The sequence below is a fragment of the Myotis davidii genome, unplaced genomic scaffold, assembly GCF_000327345.1.
Source record: "Myotis davidii unplaced genomic scaffold, ASM32734v1 scaffold181, whole genome shotgun sequence".
Lineage (NCBI taxonomy): Eukaryota > Metazoa > Chordata > Mammalia > Chiroptera > Vespertilionidae > Myotis > Myotis davidii.
In genome coordinates, this window is record NW_006291504.1 from 2,808,267 (window position 1) to 2,820,311 (window position 12,045).

Genomic DNA, 12,045 nt, shown 5'->3' on the forward strand with positions numbered 1-12,045 from the left:
TCCCAAGCCCCCCCAAAACCCGGGCCCCTCGCTCAGAACCGCCACCACGGGCTCATCCGCCTCCTCCACGGTGACAAGCGTGACGTACATAACTTGTTGCCCAGACAGTCTAGTGACAATGGCAGTGCTTTTAAGTTTTAAAACGTGTTTAGTAACTGTCTGGTTTGGAGACACCAGAAGTTATAAGAAAAATTCTAGAAGTACTTTCTGGAAACATGTTAGAAAGGGTTGGCTAATGTGTCCTAGAAAGACTGAGGCACAACCCCAGAGACGAGGCACACTGAAATGCACACGTTATGGTATATTATTAACTCACTCGGACACACACAGCCCTAACACTGCACCACCCCACCCGTCCGTCGCAGCTCAGGGCAGCGAAGGCGCCGAAGGAGACGTGCTGAGAAACGTGGGCGCTCACCTGCACCGCGTACTTGTAGAACTGCTCCGACAGCTCGCCCAGCTCCTCCCGGGCCTGCAGGGCGCTGGGGAACTCCTCCAGCCGGTCCAGCTGCTCCACTTGGGCCACGGGGTACGGCTTCTCCTTCAGCACCTGCACGATCTGGAAGCGGCACAGGCCCGTGACCAGCAGGGTGTAGTGCGGCTTCGGCCAGTTGCTGCCCACGACCTGCACGGCCAGCGCCGCCGTCCCGATCCTGCAACACACGCCACACGTCCCTCACACACCTCCCGCCGGCGGCCCGAGGAGGGCACGCGGGGAGCAGGCACCGGCTGCTGCACTCAGCCCCGGGACCTGGTCTGAGACGCTGGTACCGGCGCTACAGGCACAAGTGGTTGACATCTACACAGTGTCAGCTCATTTCCCCCGCGCGGCAGGGGCAGGCTTGCACCGGAATATTAGCATTTTAAAAGGATTTACAGGGAAACAGCAGGCGTGAGCCAGCTCCGAAGCGGGCCCAGCACAGCTTTCTGCCAACACCGAGCCTCCCGCAGTCTGCGAGCTTCCGCACCCACCTCCACACCAGGCATCGGACGGGGCTCACGGCTCTCGGGTCCCGAGCCTCCAAACGCGGGGTGAGTGGCACAGGCCACACTGTGTGGGACTGAGGACAGTCCCAGACCCACAGACCCTGCGGCTGGTCACCCCCCTAATGACAGCTGAAGAGCTGGGTTCCACTGACGCCTTAGCTCCTCATCCAAACACACAGTGCAGACCGAACAGCATCCAAGCGTCATTCAGAGAGGAAGCGGCACCCAGATGAAGCCCACGGTACACTGCACGGAAGGGCCAACACGTTACACTGCACGGAAGGGCCAACACGTTACACTGCACGGAAGGGCCAACATGTTACACTACACGGAAAGGTCAACACGTTACACTGCACGGAAGGGCCAACATGTTACACACACAGAAAGGTCAACATGTTACACTACACGGAAAGGTCAACATTCCAGGGACACTTCCAGGTCCCAAGGGAACTGCCCTTCTCTCTTTGGCCAGGGGAGAGGCTATGCCTTCAGGAAAGAAGGGAAGAGATTAGGGCTCCCGACGCCTGGGAAACAGCAGCACAAGAGCCCACCCTTGCCCCTCACACAGCACATAGACAGCACACATGGCAGCACAGACAGCAAGGATGGCACACACAGCACACAGACAGCACACAGCACAGACAGCACAGACAGCACACACAGCACACAGACAGCACACGGACAGCACACGGACAGCACACGGACAGCACACGGACAGCACACGGACAGCACACGGACAGCACACGGACAGCACACGGACAGCACACGGACAGCACACGGACAGCACACGGACAGCACACGGACAGCACACGGACAGCACACGGACAGCACACGGACAGCACACGGACAGCACACGGACAGCACACGGACAGCACACGGACAGCACACGGACAGCACACGGACAGCACACGGACAGCACACGGACAGCACACGGACAGCACACGGACAGCACACGGACAGCACACGGACAGCACACGGACAGCACACGGACAGCACACGGACAGCACACGGACAGCACACGGACAGCACACGGACAGCACACGGACAGCACACGGACAGCACACGGACAGCACACGGACAGCACACGGACAGCACACGGACAGCACACGGACAGCACACGGACAGCACACGGACAGCACACGGACAGCACACGGACAGCACACGGACAGCACACGGACAGCACACGGACAGCACACGGACAGCACACGGACAGCACACGGACAGCACACGGACAGCACACGGACAGCACACGGACAGCACACGGACAGCACACGGACAGCACACGGACAGCACACGGACAGCACACGGACAGCACACGGACAGCACACGGACAGCACACGGACAGCACACGGACAGCACACGGACAGCACACGGACAGCACACGGACAGCACACGGACAGCACACGGACAGCACACGGACAGCACACGGACAGCACACGGACAGCACACGGACAGCACACGGACAGCACACGGACAGCACACGGACAGCACACGGACAGCACACGGACAGCACACGGACAGCACACGGACAGCACACGGACAGCACACGGACAGCACACGGACAGCACACGGACAGCACACGGACAGCACACGGACAGCACACGGACAGCACACGGACAGCACACGGACAGCACACGGACAGCACACGGACAGCACACGGACAGCACACGGACAGCACACGGACAGCACACGGACAGCACACGGACAGCACACGGACAGCACACGGACAGCACACGGACAGCACACGGACAGCACACGGACAGCACACGGACAGCACACGGACAGCACACGGACAGCACACGGACAGCACACGGACAGCACACGGACAGCACACGGACAGCACACGGACAGCACACGGACAGCACACGGACAGCACACGGACAGCACACGGACAGCACACGGACAGCACACGGACAGCACACGGACAGCACACGGACAGCACACGGACAGCACACGGACAGCACACGGACAGCACACGGACAGCACACGGACAGCACACGGACAGCACACGGACAGCACACGGACAGCACACGGACAGCACACGGACAGCACACGGACAGCACACGGACAGCACACGGACAGCACACGGACAGCACACGGACAGCACACGGACAGCACACGGACAGCACACGGACAGCACACGGACAGCACACGGACAGCACACGGACAGCACACGGACAGCACACGGACAGCACACGGACAGCACACGGACAGCACACGGACAGCACACGGACAGCACACGGACAGCACACGGACAGCACACGGACAGCACACGGACAGCACACGGACAGCACACGGACAGCACACGGACAGCACACGGACAGCACACGGACAGCACACGGACAGCACACGGACAGCACACGGACAGCACACGGACAGCACACGGACAGCACACGGACAGCACACGGACAGCACACGGACAGCACACGGACAGCACACGGACAGCACACGGACAGCACACGGACAGCACACGGACAGCACACGGACAGCACACGGACAGCACACGGACAGCACACGGACAGCACACGGACAGCACACGGACAGCACACGGACAGCACACGGACAGCACACGGACAGCACACGGACAGCACACGGACAGCACACGGACAGCACACGGACAGCACACGGACAGCACACGGACAGCACACGGACAGCACACGGACAGCACACGGACAGCACACGGACAGCACACGGACAGCACACGGACAGCACACGGACAGCACACGGACAGCACACGGACAGCACACGGACAGCACACGGACAGCACACGGACAGCACACGGACAGCACACGGACAGCACACGGACAGCACACGGACAGCACACGGACAGCACACGGACAGCACACGGACAGCACACGGACAGCACACGGACAGCACACGGACAGCACACGGACAGCACACGGACAGCACACGGACAGCACACGGACAGCACACGGACAGCACACGGACAGCACACGGACAGCACACGGACAGCACACGGACAGCACACGGACAGCACACGGACAGCACACGGACAGCACACGGACAGCACACGGACAGCACACGGACAGCACACGGACAGCACACGGACAGCACACGGACAGCACACGGACAGCACACGGACAGCACACGGACAGCACACGGACAGCACACGGACAGCACACGGACAGCACACGGACAGCACACGGACAGCACACGGACAGCACACGGACAGCACACGGACAGCACACGGACAGCACACGGACAGCACACGGACAGCACACGGACAGCACACGGACAGCACACGGACAGCACACGGACAGCACACGGACAGCACACGGACAGCACACGGACAGCACACGGACAGCACACGGACAGCACACGGACAGCACACGGACAGCACACGGACAGCACACGGACAGCACACGGACAGCACACGGACAGCACACGGACAGCACACGGACAGCACACGGACAGCACACGGACAGCACACGGACAGCACACGGACAGCACACGGACAGCACACGGACAGCACACGGACAGCACACGGACAGCACACGGACAGCACACGGACAGCACACGGACAGCACACGGACAGCACACGGACAGCACACGGACAGCACACGGACAGCACACGGACAGCACACGGACAGCACACGGACAGCACACGGACAGCACACGGACAGCACACGGACAGCACACGGACAGCACACGGACAGCACACGGACAGCACACGGACAGCACACGGACAGCACACGGACAGCACACGGACAGCACACGGACAGCACACGGACAGCACACGGACAGCACACGGACAGCACACGGACAGCACACGGACAGCACACGGACAGCACACGGACAGCACACGGACAGCACACGGACAGCACACGGACAGCACACGGACAGCACACGGACAGCACACGGACAGCACACGGACAGCACACGGACAGCACACGGACAGCACACGGACAGCACACGGACAGCACACGGACAGCACACGGACAGCACACGGACAGCACACGGACAGCACACGGACAGCACACGGACAGCACACGGACAGCACACGGACAGCACACGGACAGCACACGGACAGCACACGGACAGCACACGGACAGCACACGGACAGCACACGGACAGCACACGGACAGCACACGGACAGCACACGGACAGCACACGGACAGCACACGGACAGCACACGGACAGCACACGGACAGCACACGGACAGCACACGGACAGCACACGGACAGCACACGGACAGCACACGGACAGCACACGGACAGCACACGGACAGCACACGGACAGCACACGGACAGCACACGGACAGCACACGGACAGCACACGGACAGCACACGGACAGCACACGGACAGCACACGGACAGCACACGGACAGCACACGGACAGCACACGGACAGCACACGGACAGCACACGGACAGCACACGGACAGCACACAGACAGCACACACAGCACACACACAGCACACAGCAAGGATAGCACACAGACAGCACACAGACAGCACACACAGCACACGGACAGCACACAGACAGCACAGACAGCACACAGACAGCACACAGCACAGCACACAGCACACAGACAGCACACAGACAGCACACGGACAGCACACGGACAGCACACGGACAGCACACGGACAGCACACGGACAGCACACGGACAGCACACGGACAGCACACGGACAGCACACGGACAGCACACGGACAGCACACGGACAGCACACGGACAGCACACGGACAGCACACGGACAGCACACGGACAGCACACGGACAGCACACGGACAGCACACGGACAGCACACGGACAGCACACGGACAGCACACGGACAGCACACGGACAGCACACGGACAGCACACGGACAGCACACGGACAGCACACGGACAGCACACGGACAGCACACGGACAGCACACGGACAGCACACGGACAGCACACGGACAGCACACGGACAGCACACGGACAGCACACGGACAGCACACGGACAGCACACGGACAGCACACGGACAGCACACGGACAGCACACGGACAGCACACGGACAGCACACGGACAGCACACGGACAGCACACGGACAGCACACGGACAGCACACGGACAGCACACGGACAGCACACGGACAGCACACGGACAGCACACGGACAGCACACGGACAGCACACGGACAGCACACGGACAGCACACGGACAGCACACGGACAGCACACGGACAGCACACGGACAGCACACGGACAGCACACGGACAGCACACGGACAGCACACGGACAGCACACGGACAGCACACGGACAGCACACGGACAGCACACGGACAGCACACGGACAGCACACGGACAGCACACGGACAGCACACGGACAGCACACGGACAGCACACGGACAGCACACGGACAGCACACGGACAGCACACGGACAGCACACGGACAGCACACGGACAGCACACGGACAGCACACGGACAGCACACGGACAGCACACGGACAGCACACGGACAGCACACGGACAGCACACGGACAGCACACGGACAGCACACGGACAGCACACGGACAGCACACGGACAGCACACGGACAGCACACGGACAGCACACGGACAGCACACGGACAGCACACGGACAGCACACGGACAGCACACGGACAGCACACGGACAGCACACGGACAGCACACGGACAGCACACGGACAGCACACGGACAGCACACGGACAGCACACGGACAGCACACGGACAGCACACGGACAGCACACGGACAGCACACGGACAGCACACGGACAGCACACGGACAGCACACGGACAGCACACGGACAGCACACGGACAGCACACGGACAGCACACGGACAGCACACGGACAGCACACGGACAGCACACGGACAGCACACGGACAGCACACGGACAGCACACGGACAGCACACGGACAGCACACGGACAGCACACGGACAGCACACGGACAGCACACGGACAGCACACGGACAGCACACGGACAGCACACGGACAGCACACGGACAGCACACGGACAGCACACGGACAGCACACGGACAGCACACGGACAGCACACGGACAGCACACGGACAGCACACGGACAGCACACGGACAGCACACAGACAGCACGCGATCGTCTCAGCGCCCTGCCTGCCTCTGCATGTGGCTCACTGGAGCGCTGCTCACAGGTCCCCCCTGCAGGCCGTGTGACCCTGGCTTCTGTCCACTCAGTGTGTTCTGAGCTGCACACCTTTCCCCACCACCGTTCAGTCCTGACCTGTGCACAGGGGTAAAAACTGATGTGAGCAGTAACTTAAACGTGACGGGTGCGGAGCCACCGGCTGCTTCCCTCCCGCCGCGGAGGTCGGTCCGCTCCCCTCGGGCCGCGGGACAGGGAGCTGCCCTAGAGCCTGAGCCCCGGCCTCCCCACCGCACGAGCTCATGATTCCGGCCGCAGGAACGGCGGGAGTGGAGACCGCATCCCTGGCCCAAGGGTTTCCACGCTGGGACGGGGAGAGGGAGGCGGCAGGTGTATTTGTCTGGGCTGCGTCACCGTCACAGGCGAGGCCGAGTTTTCTCGCAAACACGTACCTGCGCCACCTGGAGAGGAGGCGTCCGAGCTGGAGGCGGGGAGCACGGGCCCGGCCTCCAGAAGACAAGCTGCCGAGGCTGACGGGCGCCATGGCTCTCCCTCTGAACCCCTCAGTGGACTCAAGGGCACCCCTTAAAGGGAAACGGCCTGGGGAGGGGCAAGGGCCGGAAAGCCACCTGGGGAAAGACACTTGGAGTCACACGCGTGTTTCGGTTTCCCGTGCGTCCGGTCCGAGCGTCACGCTCACACTGTGCCGTGTCTATTAGGCGGCGGAGCGTTAGGTCTTAAAACACAAGGCAGACGGCTCCGTCAGAAACCCTTTCCTGACAACAACGCGAGCCGTCTCCTGAGCCGACACGCTGCCCCTCAGAGCTGCAGCCCGTCCTCTCAGACCCCGCCGCGGCTTCAACTGCTTCCGGAACATTCTAAATCCTGTCGTCATCTCCATCTTCCCAGCATCTTCCCCGGGAACGCCGCTCTCTTTGCCCGTCCGCAGGAGCACATCCTGAGCGGTCAGTCTGACCCGGAGATGGCAGCAGCTCGGTCCCCAACTCGGGCTCCACGCGGAACTCTAGTCCTCGCGCTTCCTCCACGGAGGCCCTCAAGGTCACCCACGAGGGTGGGACTCGTCGGCTCCCAAACTCCCACCGATGCTGACCTTGTGGCCTCTTCCCAGGAGGGTTCCTGGTGGCATCAGGCTGGGAATCCCTTCCCGGAGGTTTTACAGGCACGCTGCCCAGATCCATCAGAGGAGCCACGTCTACACAAGGTGTTTCCTGAACAGTGAGACGTAAAGGCCGACATGCCCCCTCGGCCCCAGGCTGCAGGTGGGTGCGGGTCAGCGGCATGAAGGGTTTGTTAGCCGCGCCCGTCAGCCTCCTGGGTGCCGAGGTGCACTGTCCGTGAGGTCACAGGTGCCCGCAGCGGGCTTAAAGGAGGCGCGAACCCCGGTTGCACCCAGGGGTGCTGTCGTCCGCGCTGAGGCCGCATTCCCAGGGCATGGGCGGAGGGGGTCCGCCATAAGTCTCAAGGGCCCTGGGGATCTTGGAACGGTAGGTGGACACACACTGGCCTCAACTTAAAAGTCACCAGCGCATGAGCCCCGGAGAGAGGCAGCCTGTCCTGGCGCACGGAGGCCTGGCACTGCCTCCTCCCCTCTGGCAGAGTCCTGGCTGGCATCGTCTTCCAAGAGAAGGCTGTGTCTCCGCTGACGACCTGCTGTTGACACAGCCACCGCGGGGTCACCTCAGCCGGGGCTCCTGAGTCACTGTCGCCTCCGGCACCTTCATGACGGAGACGGCTTCTTCCCTGAACCCGCAGGAGCCCACCTCCGCCAGCTCTCACCTTCCTCCGGCAGCCACCTCCCTCCCAGCCCACATGGAGCGGAAGGAGTGCGGGCCTCACTCACGTTTAGGCTCTGGGTTTGGGGAAGGGGTGGCTAGTGTGAGCCCCTATCTGCCCACTAAGACTGTCTCTGTCCCAGCAGGAGGGCTGGTTCCCTTCTTACCGTCCGTGTGTTCACTGGGGTCGCACTTTTAATGGAAACGAACAGGAGCGGCTCAGACAGCGCTGACCCCGATTATAAACTGCACGGGCCCCCTTCTCCACGAACATTCACTTTCTGTTGACAAATGCCACCGTGTTTTGTTTTGTTAGACAAACGCCAACGAAACGCATGTGGAGCCTGGGAGATGACGCAGCGCCACACGATACGGGGGACCAGCAGGAGCCCACGTGGCCCCCAGGTGTGAGCGAGACACCAGCAGGAGCACATGTGGCCCCCAGGTGTGAGCGAGACACCAGCAGGAGCACACGTGGTGCACAGGTGTGAGCGAGACACCAGCAGGAGCACACGTGGTGCACAGGTGTGAGCGAGACACCAGCAGGAGCCCACGTGGTGCACAGGTGTGAGCGAGACACCAGCAGGAGCACACGTGCCCACAGGTGTGAGGGAGACACCAGCAGGAACCCACGTGCCCACAGGTGGGCTGTCGCCGGGCTGAGGCCGCATTCACAGAGCCATGGCCTGGGTGCATGGAAGGACAGGGCCCAGGAAGGGCTGAGTCAGTACCATTGCCACTCGGAGAACCAGGCGTCCCTCAGGAGCCACTACCCGTGCGGTCTGGGTAAGCAGGTGTCCTGAGCTGGCTGGGGGCCAGGATCTACCCCAAGTTCTACCTCCAGGGAGAGCCCCTAGGGCCAGGCTTGCGCACCGACATGCAAAAGAGGGGGTGGTGCAGGAAGTCAACACCTGGCCCTGCTCCCGTGGTGCAAGGAGCCCGGGGACAAACCGGCTTCGGCTGCTCCTTGAAGACCGGGCAGTGCCACCGGGGCGGTGGGACGGACACACAGCAGCAGAGAGAGCCCTCGCCTGCCCTGCAGACCACGCCGCCTGGAAGAGCAGGTAACTGGCCGGGGGAGGTGTGGGTAGCAGCACAGAGTCACGTTAGCAACAACTCGGTAACTGTGTTATGGGAGGCTTTCATTTTTCAAAGGAAAGTGCGCTTTAAGGTCATATTAGAGGAAAAAGACAGCGGCTGCTAATCTGGGGGAATGCAGGGGGGTCTTGCTACCCAGACTTTCCAAGGAGTGAACAGTATTTCTAGGAAAACGGCACGGTCGGGGGGGTCCTAAGAATGCTGGGATTCTATAAAGAATGGTCAGTGTATGGCCCTGGCCGGTGTGGCTCAGTGGACAGAGCGTCGGCCTGCGGACTGAAGGGTCCCGGGTTTGATCTTGGTCAAGGACACATGTCCAGGTTGCGAGCTTGATCCCCAGTAGGGGGCGTGCAGGAGGCAGCTGATCCATGATTCTCTCTCATCATTGATGTTCCTAGCTCTCCCTTTCTTGCTCCTTTCCTCTCTGAAATCAATAAAAACATATTTAAAAAAAGAATGGGGGGGGGAATGGTTGGGGTGTGTTTTGTAACTCAAACGATGAGGGCTTCCCAGGGCGATCAGTGAAACCAGGGCAGCGACAGGAGCCTCGGGGATGAGCTCACCCACCACCTGAATGGATGGCGAGGGTGCTTCCGCCGGAGAGGCTAGTAACAGTCACTGTCATCGCGGAGGGATTTGCACGGGGAAGGACACACGCTGCCAATCTGCCCGCATGACGCCAATGAGGGGGCACTCACACCTAAAATAGGACTAAATCCGCTTAAAAACACCCCCCACCAGAGGACGTATTTTTGGTGTTTGTTGTCGATTTGAGAGAGAGAGAGGAAGGGAGAGGGAGAGAGAAACATCCATCAGCTGCCCCAAGCTCCGACACAAACCCACAACCTAGGGAGGTGCCATGACCAGGAATCAAACCCACAACCCCCTGGTGACCGGGACAACGCTCCGAGCGACTGAGCCACCAGGCCAGGTCAGACTAAAGCCACTGAGACGCACAGCCTGCTGTGGGCAGTCACCAGGCCTACGCACGGTGGGAAGAAAAGAAAAATCTGGTCATGGCCACTCTGGGCTCCACAGGCAACTAAGTGCCCGGGCACAGAGCGGGAAAAGCGGTGGGAGACGTGAGCGGAGCCTGAGGGGGGGGCCTTGGGGAGGGAAACCAGGACCAGGGCAGCGTGTCAGCGCTGACCCTCGGGAAGTGCCCAACGCCACTCCAGCCAGAGCGGTCGGAGGGGGGCCAAGACGCGGAGAAAAGCCAGGCTTTCGCAATGTGGACCATGGGCTGGCGGGGTTTGTTTGTTGTTTGGTTTGTTTTGTTTTAGGAGGGGCAGGGGAGAGGCTCCTTTGAGAATCTGAAGAAAGCTATGGAATCTCCTTTTTTTTTTAAAAAAAATTTCTTTTTATTGATTTCAGAGAGGAAGGGAGAGGGAGAGAGAGAGAGAAACACTGATCGGTTGCCTCCTGCATGCTCCCCACTGCCTGCCTCCCCCCACCCCCCAACTTCACCAGACCCACTTGTGCACAACCTGTGCGTGTGCTCTTGACCAGAATCAAACCCAGGACCCCTCAGTCCACAGGCCGACGCTCTATCCACTGAGCCAAACCCGTTAGGGCTGGAATCTCCTTTTAAAAATGTATATAGCCACACGGTTTGGGTTCAAAACAAGGCTTTCCTAACCCTCCCCAAATCCATTGGGCCAGGAACCCCCAGTTCTGAGAACGAGGGGCACGAAGCTGAAAACATCTCGAGAGGATTACGGGTAGGAGGCAGGGGTTGGGAGGTGCGTCTGAGACAGCATTTGCGGAGAGCGAACCGTGTACCCAGAGTCCCACAGAAATACAACGCCAGCCACATGCGGAATCTTAGCGCCCACGTTATAGAGTAGAAGGAAACAGGTACAACGCTAATTAAAGCCTGGTCTGCAAAGAGCCAAAACCTACGTGAAATGTGACCATTCAGTCACCGGCACAGCCACTTTCAGTCCGAGTTTTCAAAACCCCGTGTGTGTTGTGCCCTCCGGGCAGCACATCCGGGCGAGGGCTTGTCTGGGACGCGGGGCTTTCAGTGCCAAGACCAGGGCGGTGCCCGGCACACGGGGACCATCGGCCACTCTGGGGTCTCCATGCCACCGGCCGGTGCGGTG

The 12,045-nt window shown here is 61.4% G+C and overlaps 2 protein-coding genes across 2 annotated transcripts in view; one reads left to right on the plus strand and one right to left on the minus strand.

The window, feature by feature from the left end:
- The window catches only part of LONP2 (lon peptidase 2, peroxisomal), a 41,171-nt gene extending 32,821 nt beyond the window's left edge, over positions 1-8,350 (minus strand). Inside the window, exons 1-2 of the mRNA XM_015564693.1 lie at positions 8,026-8,350; positions 419-675 (exon numbers count right to left, since the gene is read on the minus strand). Coding sequence (XP_015420179.1) covers positions 419-675; positions 8,026-8,350 — 582 coding nt within the window. The remainder of the gene's footprint in view (positions 1-418; positions 676-8,025) is intronic.
- Positions 8,351-9,532: 1,182 nt separating this feature from the next.
- Positions 9,533-12,045, plus strand: part of LOC102773250 (ATP-binding cassette sub-family C member 11) — a 39,828-nt gene continuing 37,315 nt past the window's right edge. Inside the window, exon 1 of the mRNA XM_015564694.1 lies at positions 9,533-9,906. Coding sequence (XP_015420180.1) covers positions 9,720-9,906 — 187 coding nt within the window. The 5' untranslated portion in view covers positions 9,533-9,719. The remainder of the gene's footprint in view (positions 9,907-12,045) is intronic.